Here is a 16768-nt window from a genome sequence, read left to right on the forward strand (position 1 = left end):
TCCTCTGCTCGGAAAATGCTGGTCTGCTTGTGACTCGAGCCAAAAAGAGATCTTTAGGCTCCAGAGCGTTCTCTATTTGGGCCCTGGTGCCGTGGAATGCTCTGCCTCCTGAGATAAGATTTGCAACCTCAGAGGAAGTGTTTAAATCGAGACTAAGACAACCATATATTCTATATGATGCCGACCTCATACTTTTCTTTTCAGGTCCACTTCGGCTCCCTGGCCAGTGGCCGAGTGAGAAAGAAGGAAGAACCGAGATGAGTCAGCAGACCAGCACCTGGACCAGAGGCATGTCACCATTTGCATTTTCCAGCAGCTTAGAGGGAACACTGGTTGTGAGGCCCCCTTTCAAGGTTTGTTGTTTTCCCCATGCTGAGGTTTTTGAGTTTTTCTGGTTTCAGATCAAGGGATGGTTTAATTGTGGTTCATGCAGTTCTTTGAAACATGTGATTAAGGTCCATACAAATAAATATGACTTGACTTGATGTTTTTTATTTTGAACTTTGCCTTTTCTTGCCTCCTACACACTATGAACGTTAGACGTTTGCCGCCGCCACCTCCGACACAATGGCATCCGACACAGCCACGTTAAACACTCCCATAGGTGTTTGTCCTGCACACACACACACACACACACACACACACACACACACACACACACACACACACACACACACACACACACACACACACACACACGCACATGGTCATGATTTTTTTTAAGCATTGATTTTGTTTTGCCAGTGATAGCGTGCTTCGGCATACATTAGCGGGTGCATGCGCCACACGTTGTCCTGTCTTTGCCTTCCTCCGGTGCAGGCTGACGTTGTACAAGAAAAGGATTCGTGTCTTCTCTCTCTAAAAGATAAAAATACAAAAAGTTTCAGACAGACAAAGTTTTCCGAGTGTCTGCTTTAGATTTTTTTGCCAACAGCGTCGTAGTTGGGACCTGCCAAGCCTGTTTTTATTGTACTTGGGAGGAAACCCAAGCAGGGAGGTGAGAGAAAATTTAAACTCCACACGGGGTTTGGTGGTTGTTGTTGTTGTGGTTTAGTCACTCAAGACGCCTGAGGATATTCGTTACAAGCGCCAGACTCGCATGTGGGTTGCTCCGTAGTTCTACAATGGATTGTCCCGGTTGGCAGTGGCAGCGGGTAGACTGGAGTGCTGGGCACTTAAGCCAGTGATGCTCGGCCGATTCTTCATCCTCACCGCAGAGACGGCACAGATCATCTCCGCTCTTCCCCGTCAAATGTTGCCATCTTTGGAGGGAGAGATGGTGGCCAGACGAGAATTTTAAAAGTTCGACAAGGTCTTTCTTTGATAACTGGGAGTATTCCTCCAGATTGGGGCAAGAAGAGGTAAGAGAGATGATTTGGGGATGGGATGATGGTGAGGGTTTACAGCTCCTGCGAAGGATGGCAAGCCGAGTTTGTGGTTCAAGTGGGGCAGTTGGCGGAGGAAGGGCAGAGCCTAGTTTAGCCTGCTCATCTGCTAAGTCATTGCCTGGGAGGTTACATTGTGCCTGTATCCATATCTGCTGTATAGTTTTTGTAGGATTGAAGGGCGCAATCTTAGAGTTAATGGAGACGATCGATGGGTCAGAGATATTAGGGTTGGCAAAGACTTGGAGGAAGGACTTGCAGTTTGTGATGATGGCGGCCGAGGACCAGTCGTCGTTCTGCTCAAGCCAGGTAATGGCCGCATTCAGGGCAGTCTTCTCGGCTTGAATAGACCTGGTAGCATGCCAGGAGTAGATCAATAAAGAGTCCCGGAAGACCACTACTCCGGCTACTCCGTTCTGTTGAGGGTGGAGACATCAGTGAAGATGTACAGGTCTGACGGGCCCTGCACTCTGATTGTCTACTCTGTGGCAACGAGTAGTAGGGTGGGGGTTGCAGATTAAGGGATTGGTGTAAAATGAATTGGTGGTGGGGATGCCAATGACCATGGGATATTAGGGTTATTTTCAGGTTCCGCGGCTGTTGGTAATAAGTTTAAGTTAGATAGGATGGGGGTGGTGGTATTCCTCCAGTGATCCCTTTTGAGTCGTTTTGGACAGTGCACTTGGAATAGCATTCGCCTGTCGTCCAAGGGAAGAGGTGGGCCTATTCATCAGCCCTTCCTGCAAGCTGCAGACGAGATTAAATCGGTAGGAGCTGGGCTTTGTGGAAGACAGCATTGATAGGAGTTGAGCGGAGTTGGCCCGTAATCGCTTGAGCCGCGGCTGATTGTGCCTTCTCTAATTTTGCTTATTAGTGGAGGAAGCCCAGGGTGCCCATGCAGGTTTTGGTAGCAGAATTGAAGACAGCACTTTTGAACTGTGAGACAGAGGTGCTAACAAGTCATCCAATGTTGAAAAATTGTGAGAACGGGGTAAATATTGAATAAAGTACCGCAAAACCTCCCTTTTGCTCCTGTCATGTCATATAGAAATAATGTTGGCAAAAAGGAAAACAATCTCCCCTAAAAAGGCCTCGTAAATGTTTTCAGACGTTACCACAATGTTCTGGAAGGGGAAGCTCACCCTTTTCCTCTGTGGCCATCACACTAGAGGAATTTTGCAACTGAGTGCCATAAGTATCAAACTTATTTAAAACTCCACGACGTCGGTGACACGCCCTTCCCCCCCAAATGCAAAATATTGATTGGCAGTAACGTCGCGCACAGTCGGCACCAGGGGTATGCGGGGCTTTAAAGTGTTCACAAAGACCAATTAGGCAGAGAACGTGTGGTGTTCCTTGTGTCAGTTATGCAGATATGTTGCAAAATATTCTCCAAAGGGTTCAAGAACTGCATTCCGTTTACTTTGGGTACATCTAGGATTGGGATTTCAGACGAATTGTACAGGAACGTTAGAGGTCAAGTGACCCATCTAGCTTGTTTCCTCTAGAGCTGTGACGTTAGTGAAGGAACACATCCTTTTGAAAATGGACATTCCTGTGAAAAACAAGATGTGAGGCAGTTCCGACACAAACAGTGGTTGTAGTCAACAGTGACTGCATACAGCTTCTGCTTAGAGAAATTAGAACTTTGCTTACCCAGTTGCTTGGGGCTTTGTGACAGTTTTGTCCGACTTGCATTATTCAACTTCGGTGGGTTTATTCCTAGCCTGGTTTGCGTTTGTTGCTGTAGCCGCTTTTTTTGTTGTTTGTTCACAAATCGTTTTGTTTTTTTGCACGGCCAGCCTCGCATTTTTCCGCCAAGGCTGCGCCTGACATTGGTGATTGGACCTGGTTAGCACCCATTAACTCTCTGAATGTTAAATTTGCCAATTGGCCTCTTTTTGGCTGCTTGCCCTTTGCTGTACCCTCACTGCATCCACCTGCAGTACAACGTCTAGACATTTTCCACAAAAACTCCCAAACTTTGCTTGAAACACTGGAAACCTCTGACTCATTAACACGTAAAGCAATATGTTGACTGGCTTGCTATGGGGCTGGTGTTCTTCACATAAGGTCACAGTTCAGGAAGTAAAAGCCGGGACTAACGGTCTTCAAAATGCATGATCACGGAAAATATTTGTAATATACCGATGACATATATATCGATCGTATGAAAAACTATTTCCTCACATTTTGGACGTTTTAGAATTTGGGAATACATTCAAAGCACAACACCAGAAAGCACGAGGATGATGGGAGAGCATTACCCGCGGGTGGTAGAAGGCAGCGATAACCCTGCGCAGGCGGTTGGCGTAAGCCTGAAGGCAGCCGAAGAGCGCTGCCACCAGCAGGTAACAGCTCACTTTTATGTATGTCGAGGCCGCCAGCGCCGTGGGTAAAATCATGCACTCTGCAGGGGTAGGGGACATTGAGAGAAGGGGCAGGATACTTGACTCGCCTCACCATTCAAGCCACATACATCTACCACTCACCCTTGTTGTTGGATGTCTTGCGAACCCGTGTTGGCGCCGTTTTGAATGCAGAAAACGTCTCTCTCAAAAGTTTGGCCATCATGGATTTTCCTTCTACATCAACGTCCACCTTCGTGTTGCCTGCAAAGGGGGGTGCCCGGCTTCAGGCTGCTCCTTCAGTTCGAGGCTTTTGTGTGGCGAACGCACGTACTGCTATAGTTGAAGGTGGTCACCGTGTGCTTGCTGACCACGTCCAGAACCCGAAAGACGGACCTGTCTAGTGTCAGCAGGGCCACAGCCAAGAGGACAACAGCTGCTACCTGAAAGATGCTGGACAGCTGTGCACATACATGTGTAATAATGATGGATTTCATCCCTCACTGTTGGACTTTTTTGACCATTATGTTCTGTCTACATTATTGTCACTATTGCTCAATAATGATGCTGATTTCAAAACACTTTAGGACAGATCTGATATTTCTAACCTAGTAGATGAAACAATAATTTATGGGAGGTCTTTTAGAACAGATTTGGCATTGCAATGTTCTTTTTTACAGTCCTCTCCTGTTCTCACTGCCCACTAATAACATTAATGTCCGACTTGTGCTCCATTTTGTGCTATATTTCACAATGTTTTTTTGCATTTGCTGTTGTTTGTCGCCTCCCATGTGTGAAGGTCCATTAAACATTTGACTTGTCTGTATGTCTATTTGTCCTGTGGTTTTAAAAAGGGAGTGGACAACATTTCAAAAACAATGTGTGGTTGGATTTAAGTGAATTTGTTAATTTGAGTGCATTTGTCCAGATTGTAATCCATACCTAACTAAAAAGCGTGCCAGTAGCATCTATATCAAACTAACAAGTATCAGAAGTTTTTAACCAACAAAGTTATAACATTACACACTAGTGAGGACATTTTGGCCGGTCCTCACACTACTGGATCTGTTTTGAAAGTCAAGTCTTGGATTTAGAGTTTAGATTTGAAAGACACTGTGCTTGAGGTTAATTGAAGCGTCTAGGACATTCATTGTGTCAGTCATTGACAGCTCGGTTAGCCTAAATGGTAGGGTGCCTGCTCCGAGACTGGGAGGTGGCTGGTTCAAGCCTCGGCCGAGTTATACCTTAGATTTACAACATTGGTACTCATTGCCTCCCTGCTTGGCGCTCGGCATTAAGGGTTGGAATTGGGGGGTTTGATCACCTAATGACTTAAATGGCTGCGCCCTATTTGGCTGCGGATGCATCCACTCGCTACAGTTTAACTGTACGGGTCAGGTGTATCGACATTTCGTTCTATGTGCATGGTTACAAAGAATGACAATAAAAGTAAATTCCATTCTATTCATTGTCCACACAAGAATATTTGTAAATGGATGTATTTGTGTATGTATGTACTTGTTATGGATACCTTCTTAGGCCCCATTTTAGAAATGTTACTGTTATTGTGCTGACCAAGATTCCGTATTGGGACATTTTGGTGGTTTTCATGAGTCTACACCAAGGGTTTTGGTTGGAATTAATTCTATTTGAGTAGAGAAACTCCAACAACATGAAAGGAATACGACTTTTTAGGACTGGGTTTGCCCACTCCTGGTCTAAACACATTGTAAGGATTAAGTTTGTGTGAGGCAGCAGTGGTTGGCGGTGTGTGGCATAGTTCTGAGGTAATGAGATCGAACCTTCCTTTGTGGAGTTTGCATGTTCTCCCCGTGCTTGCATGGATTTTCTTCCGGACACTCTGGTTTCCTTCCACATTCCAAAAACATGCAGAACAGGTTAATTGGCCTGTCCAAATTGTCCCTAGGTGTGAATGAGCGAGTGAATTGTCTGTCTCTGTGTGTCCTGCGACTGGCTGGCAACCAGTTCAGGGTGTCCACTGCCTAATGCGCAAAGATAGTTTGGATGGGCTCCAGCCCCCTGAAACCCTACAAAGGATAAGCGGCGCAAATAATGGATGGATGGTTGGAGGTTTCTGTTGTGTAAGGTTAGCGTTCCAATTAGTCCATAGGTATTAACTGTTAAGGTTAGCGGGCTAGGAAAAACATTATGATAATGGGATATCTCAAATGAAAAAGAAAAACAAGTCACATATCCCACCACTAGCATGACTTCTTGAAGACGAATCTTGGGGCTCCAGGGGTTTACAAACTTCTTTTTCTCTGAAGAAGTGAGGGGCAATAAATGTCGTTTGCCCTGATCACACGTGACAATGCAAATTTAAGATAAGGAAGCTGATGAGAATGCACGTGTTTGAGGGTGTTACCTGCAACTCCCTTCGGCGGTCGATGATGCAAAAGTACTTTGTAAGGTAATTGTTGTCAAAGTAAATGTCACTTCGGAACCGTTGCACGTAACCCAGACACCTGAAGATGCACAAGGGTTGTGACGAAGGTGGCAGCAATGGCGGCCGGCGGTGCAAGCTAGCTTACTGCGCAAAGACGGACAGGAAGGCCAAAGATGGGAGCACCCGCAACACATGCAGAACCCGGTCTGCAATGGTGTCCAGTTGGCGGAAGGACTCTAGCACGTTGCGTGTGAAGTTGACCGTTTCCTTGTCTGCAGTCAGAATTGCCTGTTTTCCTTCCTGTAGAAGCAGGTATCAGCAGAAGTACAAGGGGCAGGGCCAACCGCATAGGGGCGTTCGTGACCTTGAAGTCCAATTCTGTGGTGAACTCGTTTTTGAGAAGGTTCATTGAAGTAGTGAGCCCGTCAAACAGCTGGCCAAAGTTTTTCTCCAGTGGGACATGTCTCTTGCACCAGCCTGTCAGTACTGACCCAACCCCCAAAAAGATAATATTAGGACAGTTTTGGCTTTACTTTACTAGATCATTTGCTTACTTGGGGCCTTCTATGGGGCGAAAAACGTTATTTGGATTTCTACAATAATCAATATTGGTACTGATAATATATTATAACCTGGTACAACTGAATAGAGTTTTAAGCACAGAGTACGAAGATGGTAAATCGCTACTCATGAAAATTTTCTTCCTGCGGTATACACTTGCATCTAAGAAAAATTTAGGACTTTAAAATACAATACTGAAATCAGGGGTCAGCTTATATGCACCTATTTGGTGTCACTAGTAGCAAATGGTAGGCAGTGTGTAGGCAGATGGTGCGTGGCTTATACAGAACCAGTAAACCTAAGGGAAATCAATGGGGGAAACGTGAGCACAGAATTTACAGTAAACGTGTGCTGAACTTTGGTCTTTTATTAGTGAAATAAATTTTGCAATACACCATGCATAAAGCCCAGAGAACAAAATTGATATAGAGGGTTCGTTTGCAAGCTCTCTAGAATGCATGCGCTCGGAAATATGAATGCTTCACTGGTTCCATTGGTGTACACCTTTATTTGTATTTATTTCTATTACGTGGCTCTTTTAAAGCAATTTTAGGGGGTCGGCTGCTATTCAGGTACATACAGTAATTTGAAACTAGTTACTTTTAGAGTAACACGCTTCTTTTTGTTGTCAATCATCTCGGAGGTTACGAAATTACTTTTTAAAGAAGTAACTAGTAATTCTAACTACTGTTTTTCAATAAGAAGTTCAAAACTGCAAACAATGCATGCCAATCCAAGCTCCTTCAACAATGGAACCCAGAGACAGAAGTTCATCTGATGCAAATTTTAGATTGATGATTAAACTACTGTATTTTATTCTGCATCTGCTCTCTTTAGGCAGCATATTGAATAATGAATTTAGGAATATATATTTTACAATTCAAAATGCTTATTTAACATACAGTAAATATGTAATTTTACAACAAAGATTCATGCTTTTCTTTCCAATTGTATATTGAATGCTTTCGTACTGCACTTTGAGTTGCATTCCGTTGTCTTAAAAGTAGTATACAAGAATTGATTTGATTAAATGTAATCTCTACTTTGACATGTGGACATGGGCCTTGAGACATACCAGTGTAAAACTATCAATGTCAAATTTAAGCAAGTTTTTATGCACATACAAATAAGGTGTTGAATTGAAAATGTTATTTTATATCCTGTAGGTTTGACGTTCTTATTAGTTTTAACATATTTAGAATGGGCTTACATGCCAGAAGACATCCCTAAGAATAAGTTAAATTAATCAGTAAGAATTGAACCTGGATAAAAACAGCAGGACCAACATCTCAAATGACTAGCATCATATTTTATCTCAATGTGGTGTTGCTGACCTTGCATGACGTTACACAGGAAATCGAACTTGAGGGGCACGCACATGATGTGATTGAGGAAGGGCACTGGCACTTTCTTGGTACAGTCCTTCCACTTTTGGAGGAACCAATCCTTACAGCCTTTGATGCCGAGCTTGACCATCTCTATGTAGTGTGATAAACTGTGAGGAGGGTTGTGGGGGCTCATTATAGAGGGAGGGCTCACCTTCGCACTGCGCCATGGCGCCGAATCTGAAACGCTCCTGCGTGGTAGCGTTTCCCTTAGGTTCGCGACCGTATTCGTCCAGCAATTTCTTTTTCATGGCTTCGAAATCCTTGCTGACCTCGCCGGCTTTCAACTTCAACCCCGACTCCCCATCCTGGACAGCCGCAGTCATGCAAACTGAGCATCAGTGTTGGGACTAACAATTTACAAAGTAACACAATTATTATTTTCTGTCATGAGTACTGCATTGCATTATTAATATCATTTTGTAACTTTACTGTCGTTACTAAATTTTGCATTATTCCGTGACTCATTAAACGCAGAAAATGTATCACAATGACTTAGAACTGCTTCACACTTTTGCATTGAGTATGCTGTAACATAGAACCTTTGATGCCCTAGCAACATTATTTGGAAGATGACCATGTTTATACTTGCATACAAAGTAAAATGTAATACTTTTATGGTTTTTATCTCAAACACAGAGTAAAAGGATGCTGAATTTATCGTCATGGAGATATTCTACCTGCCGTATCAACTCGCATCCAAGAAGACTTTACGATAATGAAATGAAATACTCAAATCAGGGTGTCAGCTTATACGCACATATTTGGTTGAGTGTCACCAAGAGCAGATGGTAAGCAGCGCGTAGGGAATGGGTGTGGCTTAAACAGGAATAAAAAAAAAAAATCAACCGTAAACCAAAGGGGCAAACGTAAGCACACACTTTACATCAACGTGTACTAGATTTTGGTATTTTATTTGTAAAATTATTTTTGCAAAATACCGCGCCTGGAGAAAAATAAAAACATGTTGAAGTCCAGAGACAAAATTGATATGGAATGTCTCGGTTAAGTGGTCATTTGCAAGCCCTCTAGATTGTATAAAACAAGAAATATGACAATTTTAGGCTGTCGGCTTCATGCAATTATATTTGTAACTAGTTAAGTTCAGGGTAACTCCTCACTTTGGAGTGTAAAATCTAGGTAACTAATTACCATATTTCAGTAAAAGGCCCAACACAGGAATTACTGCTTTTTTTAGAGAACTGGCTCATTAGACTCGGCTCTCTAAAAAGAGCCAGGTCTTTCAGATCCTAAACAGCTCTTCGGATGTGGGTTTACAGCTGTCAGGTGCCTTAGCGGGCTGTTGATTGAACCAGCTCTTTCATAAAATATATTCTGTTTGGAGCCATCACTTTAAAAATAGTCCAAATTTGGCTCCTTTTCCTGGTTTCACTCATTTTTATTTTATTTTTTTACGTTTTTGTTTTTGCTCCCCCTTACTGTTTCTCTTATCTTGAATGTTCCTGTGCTAACTGAGTGTGTATGTTGTCTTATTAGTTGGGAGCCGGAGGCCATGATTCATTTCAAAGAGCCGTCTCATAAGCCGTTTTGTTCGCAACCAACACGTTACTGCTGAGGATGGCGAGTAGGTCGGAGGCAGCAAGCCAGTGTCGGGCATCACCTTGACTTGTTTGGCCACAGTGTGGAAAGGCTTGACCACATCACTCCACAATTGCTTGCTGTTGCGCACTTGAAGGTCCAGGTTGCAGCCCAGCGTGCTCGTGGCCGCTTGCACGTTCCGGCGTATGTTCAAAATTGGGCCTGAGGAAGAAAGGGGTCTGTCAGCAGGACTGCCAATTACAGCAGGCACGGTGTGAGGCGTCCATCAGCTTTCAGGAAGTTTGAAGCTTAAACTTTCAACTTTAAAGGTATTACCAAACATATATTTTTTTCAGTTTGGCACGGAACGTGTAGTGTTCCTCCCAAAGTTATGCAAGTATGTAACAAAATATCCCACGCGCTGGGGACTGGAGAAATTTTATCTCAAAATTGACCCACCTGGCTGCTCCTTCTAGAGCTGTGACATCATCAAAGGAACACAACACTATCAAATTGTCAAATCCCATTACACAACAGGTAAGGCAGCTCCGAATCATACGAGGATTGGAGTGAACAGTGATTGCTTACAGCTCATTTCTGCTTGAAGAACTTTGCTTACCCTGTCGCTCCAAAAGATAAGTTTACCTGCCCCCGTTGCTGCAGGCATTGTTTGTCATCGCCTCCTTTTAGGTAGGCAATTGTAATTGTGTTTGTCTTTTTCACCGCTTGGGTCGTGGTTACTACGATTTTGTCTAGTTAGTTCCCTATTAGCGTCAGCAATGCCGAGGGCTTTCCAGTTTTGTTTGCCCCCAGTTGGCGGTCGTTGGTATAGCTCGCTGGCCGGTCTTGCCATGTTCTCTTGGTTTAATCTACAGGTGAAAATGCCCCCAAAAACTGACTTAGCACTTTTGATTTCAAGGAAGACCTTCCCCTCTTCCGGGCCAGAACAACATTCAATTCCAACGCAATGTATTGCAGACAGTTAGAAGGGTTGGCATATATGCGTAAAAAATGCCCACACAAATACACTGAAACATTTAAAAGTTTGCTGACTTAACTTTTTTTTCCCAGAAAGACATTCCACTTTCCCAGTCCAGAATACCATTGAATATCAGCACTATCTTTTAGAGGTTACCCCTGATGTAAAAAGCATACATTTGCATTTTTTTGTTTTCCTGACTCAGCAGCTTTCCCATGGACATTCTCTCTCAGGCAAGAACAAATAGGGTAGGACCGCTATCTTTTACAAGCGATCAGATACGTCACTTTAGAGGTAAATGACACTGCTAAAAAGTGAAATGCCACCCAAAAATGATTTCAGGTCTCAAAGTAGGTGATGCTCTAAAGGGGCACCGCCATTCTAGTTTCAATACTGGATTTTATAGTTCAACATAAAGAGTACTGTATATGCGAGTATGTAATATAATTTTTAAGAACAGTGAAATGTTTTCATCAGCGCTTTCCTTGTGGAAAAAATGCAGCCCAAACTCACCCAGACCCTTGCTCCGGCGGCCGTAAGTAAATTCAGTTTGAAAACCCTGCCCCAGGGGGACAGTGCCCTAAAATACAACCAGATTTGGTTGGCCCACCTGAGTAGAGCTCGGAGAGAACGAGCAGCACCAGGAACGCGCGTCCGCGGGAGCCCAGCATATTAGGGAACATCAGCAGGACGGCACACCTGAAGGCCGACGAGACGGCACCGCCCAACAGGCAAACTCCTGTGGACATCCACAAGCGCACGTACACCTACTTTGTCGTCGCTGTGGGGAGTCTTGCTCACCTGTTAAGACACATCCTGCGACCAGCTTGAAGTCAAAGTTGGGCGGCAGACCCGGCACGTCCGGCAGGCCTGACGCGATGCTCGCAAAAACTGCTACTCACATGACAAACACATTACAGGGCGGGGTCACGAAAAACTCCACTTGGACAAAGTCTCAAGGCTGTTTTGCTTTGAAACAGAAACCCAAATACCATTTAGTAGGTTAGTACTGTAATCAAATTCAAAAATTGAAATATATACTAGTAAAAACAAACGGACCATAAATTCCGGACTACTTAAATAAGAGCCGCATGGTCAAATTTAAGAACGAAACAAAAAACTGCTGGATAAAGGAGCCAATATAATCAATTATTTTATGTATCTCTCAATCTCTCTCTTTCCATCTGCTGTTTAATACAGATGAACAATTTGAGGTCTTGATTTGTGAGACAAAAAGTTAAAATATCTTAAGTGTGTTATAATTAATGAATAAACGACAGTGCGAAAGTAAATAGGCAGTATTTAAGGCTGCAGTTGTCACAATCACCCGGATTGGGAACACCTGTGTTCAGGATTTGGCGCCAACAGCCAGGACAGCTGATTGGCGCACCCTGTATATTTAAATCCCCAGCTTCCGGTAACACTTTGTTCGATTGTACTATGCGATCTGTTGCCATCTGCCCAGAAAGCCCGTACCTCCGACTTTTTGCCTGCCTCCTGTTTTTCTACCTGATCTCCGTTGCCGACCCGTTTCCGAATCTGCCTACGACCTGCCCTGCCCGCCTGACTCCTGATCTCTCTTCCGAACACAATGACGCCCTTCTTCTCCTGCCCCAACCAACAACACGACGACTACGCCTCTCCGCGACCATTCCCGCCAAGCCTTCACCCGCCTGTCAAGTCTCGACAATCTGCCAAACAACGGATCGAAGATTCACGTCTTGTCATTCCTTCCTTCCAATAAAAACCAAGAAACGAGTGCAAGTGATCTTAGTTTACCTTACATCCTGCCTGACAGCAGTGTTAATAAAATGTAGCAAAAACATAGCGTCTAGTGTCCGCAATTTATTAATGTGACGTAATCATGTGATTATTGAATTCACAGTTTTAAATCAATATATGTATTACATACCTATTTTAGTAGCGAAATTATTATTATTTTTTTCAATATCTGCTATGGGCCGCTGAAATAATGAGCCACAAATGGCCCCTGGGCTATATTTTGGCACCTCTTTCCTGATGCAACCAAATACGCATCAGATCAAACTCTTTGGAACTTCTGCTTGCCAGCTCCTAAAATGCTCCACTACCAAGAGTGGGCATATCGATCCAATTATCTAAATCATGGATACTGAGAAAGTACTTGGATCAGAGTGATAATATTGTCTTGGGATCGATATTGTCTTCCCATCTTAACTATCAATATATAATGTTTTTGGTTGTTTGCAATATGAGACGTATGTGATAACTTTAAAATTTGATTTGCCTACATTGCTGCTTTTTTCTGTTATGATTACCAATGTGAATCACCTGTGCCCGCTCATTTGGCGCCAACCACTGCGGATTCTTATTGGCTCCCTGTCACTATTTAAACCCTGTCCTGTCAGTCCCCTGTTGTCAGTCCGTCTGCGAACCTCTGTGTATATAAGGCAAGCCTTTTTTGACCCTGACTCCTGCCTGTCCCGTTTTTGCTCCCGTTTGTCTCCAGCTACGACCTGTTTTGATCCTGACCACGTCTGCTCATCCGTCCCGGCTTACGACCCATTTTTTATCCGGACTACGTCTACCCTCCCGTCCTGGCTTACGACTCGTTTGAACGCCAGTATGCTAGGGTGCGATGCTGAGCGGCGTACGGGTGTTTTAGCCCCTAATTATGCCTCCGAAGAACGTCGGTGCAAGCAGGACAGGTGAAAAAAGAAAGAAAAAAGTTGTTCGTAAAACTATTGTCTTTAAGAAAGACATAATACCTAAATATGAAAGAGGTGTACGAATTTCCGATCTTGCTAGTGAATACAGCATGGCTAAATCTACTATCAGGACGATAGTAAAGAATAAGGAGGCTGTGAAATCGAGTGATGCGGCTGAGGAAGTTAGCGCTATAAGCGAGCAACTGCCGCAAGTTTTGGAAGAGGTTGAAAAACTTTTGATGATTTTTCTCTCCCCACCGTCCACCACAAAGGCAAGAAATCCTATTCATAATCCTTTTTTTTATTTTTACACGTTCATGTTAGCGTAATCTTTCGTACGGAAGACTACGCTAATGCGAACTTACGATTAGCCTGGGTTAGCTTCATGTTTACGTCCATGGTAAACATTCAGGGTGTTGGAACGGATTAAAACGATTTTACATTACTTTTAATAAGAAAAACGATTTTCGGTGATCGAACAAATCGGTTTTCGAACAGGATTCTGGAACGGATTATGGTCGAGAACCGAGGATCCACTGTATTTATATAATAAAAAATAAAATATATTTCCTTAAATCTTTAAACTGTGTGTATACTAATTATAATAAACTAACAAAGGGGAGGGCATAATCAATTATTCAAGGATCATAACGTTTCCAAGCAGAAAGTATCAGTATCGTAACTATATCACCCGATACTACCATGACCCTGTTTTTACTTTGTATAGGATCGATACCAAAATTCCCAGGATCACCCACCACTCCCACACTTACCTGCGCCGCCTAACGCTCCAAACAGAGCCCGGATGATGACGTCAGCAAGCTTGAGCTCTTTGGATTGGCCGATGAAGAAGCGACGGCAACAAAGTGGGAAGAAGCGCAAAGCCAGCTGCTCCACCGCTGCAGGTGGCGCCACAAACAACACATTGGATGGACACTTGCCATGAAAACAAATCACTACATTTTTTCTGCAATTGTTATTTGAATATTAATTTTGTTACTGGCCCCTGTTGAAATTGTTATGAAAAAGGGCCAGTGTTGGAACTATCTCGTTACAAAGGAACGTGCCCCTGGATCACAATTACTTTTCCCTGTAGCATGTTATCTAGTAACTCACTTGTCGCTACTAAATGGAGCGTTAGTGGGTTACTCATTAAATGCTGATACTGATTTACGACTTCCTCCGGATGCTTAACAATTTTTAATCACTCTTTTTGCCCTTCCTGATCGACCAGCAACAATCTTCAAAGGGTAGGCAGGCTAATATTGAGCTACAAAGTACAAAACAGTTATGGTGGCGCGTTCTCAAGCACAGATTGCGAGGTTACTGAATTTCTCCTCATGTAGATATTTTCCTTCCCATGTGTAAGTATTGCTTTTTGACTTTTCCGTGCCAATTTTTGTTTGTATTTGCAATGTTCAATAAAAATTGTTGAAAAAATACAATACTGAAATCAGGGGTAAGCTTATATGCACATATTTGGTTATTTGTCACCAGTAGCAAATGGTAGGCAGCACCTGGAAGGAAGACGAGGCTTACAGGGGAACAACAACTCGATCAATATGGCGCTAAATTTAGGAGTAAACGTGTGCTGAATTTTGCCATTTGTATTTGAAAAAATATTTTTGCAATACACTATTCCTGGAGAGAAACAAAGAAAATGCCTTGGACAGAAGATCTTCGAGTGCTTTGAAGCCAAGAGACACAATTGATATGGAGTGTCTCGCCTAAGGTTTCGTTTGCAAACTCAAGAAATATGAAGTGTTCGCTGCATCCACGAATTGATGCACACATTTTGTTCCCATTTATTTTATTTTGTGGCTTTTTAAAAGCAGTTTTAGGGGATCAGCTTCTATGAGAGTGTATATGAATAGACAGTTATTTTCAAAGTAATGTGCAATTTTTGGGTGTCAGTCATCTCAGATTACTAATCTGAAGGGTTCACTGTTTCCACAGGTTCATATGCAGGTTTTCTTCATTATGTTTTATTATTTGGTTATGTTAAATAACATTCTATTTGTTAGTTATCTGGGGTGTAATTGAGACACATTTTAAATGAAATAATTAGTGATTTTAACTAATCACTGCTTCCAGTAACACGCCCAACACTGACAAAAGCTATAATGGATGTATGTTTGACAAGATTTAAAAACAAAAAATACAACTCACTGCTCCGAGGGTACGAGTTGCGAGTCATAATGATGTCTCAGGTTGTATGTGGCGCTGGTTTTGGAAATTCATCATTCTATACTTCATTGCACCCCCTGATGCGATTCTGCGTTCGAACGAGATACCCGTGGGTGACGTCACATGTAACAGGCGCCTGATGCCACGTAACGCCACTAAGGTTGCGCTGTGACGTAAAGGACGTGCGCGTGACTCTTTGCTTGCTGATGTCATTGATCTTAGCATTCGTGATGGTAAAATTCTGTCTCTTTTTGGAGGACAGGCTCTTTTGACTAGTCACACTGAAAAAGGCTGGCTCTTTCGGCTTCTAAGATTTATCTTTGAAATTACAGATTACCACAAGAGGGGTTATTCAGACCTCAAACTGTTTGTTTTCTGTTATTAGTGTCAATAAATTTGTTCAAACAAAAAAAAAAAACACTTATAATGAAACATTTTGCACCAAATTCATTTCTAATTAATTGGCACTATTCTTCTATGTTATGATATACATTATTCATGCCTGTCAACCTGTAAGTTTTTGCTGAACAAAGTACGTTTATTATGCATTTTAAGACGTGTACGACGTACAAGAAGATCTGCAGGGAAAAACGCAAATTTGCCAATTATGGGTACCATACACGACTATCACGAAACAGCAAACCAATCAAGTCAAACGAGATCGTCGCGGAAGCCTCTACATCGGTATCGTTTGTTTTCGTTGCAAACGTTTGATGTTGTGATACGAAGTCCGTCTCTTTTTAGAGAACCGGCTTTTTCAGCTCAACTCATTAAAGAGAGCCGGCTCTCAAACGGCTCACTTGCTTTGATGCATTATATTACGACTTATTATGTTGTATAAAGAAGTTAAGAAAAGGGAAGTATAGAAGGAGAAAATGAAAAAAGACAGGTTTGTGGTTATCCCTTTAATCAGTGTATTACCAACAATAATTTAATGCAGAAAATGAATTTATAATTTGAATAAGAAAATGAATTATTCTACTTAATTATATTTACATGTATTTTTTCCTTCTACAGTGAACGTCCAAGCTACTTAATTTTTGAACTTTATTTTATAATAAACCTCATTAATGTCGAGAAACTCAGGATCTCAAAACAAAATGTTAATTAACAATATATACGATGTAACGAAACACATGTACAATATAACATCATAAACTACATAAATAAACCCGTTTGAAAAAAAAAGAATATGATGTAAGATTATTTTGTATTTTGTAGGGGAGGGGGGTATTTTGTAAGGTTTATTGTTCTATATTCTTTTTTAATTATCCATTATTCGTTATCGGT

General features: G+C 42.4%; 1 protein-coding gene across 3 annotated transcripts; it reads right to left on the minus strand.

The window, feature by feature from the left end:
• Window positions 1–470: 470 nt before the first annotated feature.
• dcst1 (DC-STAMP domain containing 1) lies at window positions 471–15602 on the minus strand. Of its 3 annotated transcripts, XM_088355332.1 has the most exons (16): window positions 15461–15602; window positions 14065–14190; window positions 11406–11498; window positions 11215–11343; window positions 9708–9847; window positions 8241–8394; window positions 8036–8179; window positions 6505–6626; window positions 6286–6440; window positions 6120–6219; window positions 5954–6049; window positions 4068–4194; window positions 3878–3997; window positions 3653–3795; window positions 766–858; window positions 471–613 (listed from the first exon to the last, which is right to left on the minus strand). In XM_088355332.1, exons 1-16 carry the CDS (start codon window positions 15486–15488, stop codon window positions 521–523), a joined length of 1863 nt encoding a protein of 620 aa, XP_088211458.1. In that variant the 5' UTR covers window positions 15489–15602; the 3' UTR covers window positions 471–520. The 3 variants fall into 3 exon arrangements, with proteins under 3 accessions (XP_088211458.1, XP_088211460.1, XP_088211459.1); XM_088355334.1 differs by lacking the exon at window positions 15461–15602 and having other exon boundaries at window positions 11406–11573; XM_088355333.1 differs by lacking the exons at window positions 11215–11343; window positions 11406–11498.
• Between the last annotated feature and the right edge of the window lie 1166 nt (window positions 15603–16768).

This window comes from Urocampus carinirostris, chromosome 16 (assembly GCF_059441175.1).
Source record: "Urocampus carinirostris isolate Australia breed hairy pipefish chromosome 16, RoL_Ucar_1.0, whole genome shotgun sequence".
NCBI classification, from domain to species: domain Eukaryota; kingdom Metazoa; phylum Chordata; class Actinopteri; order Syngnathiformes; family Syngnathidae; genus Urocampus; species Urocampus carinirostris.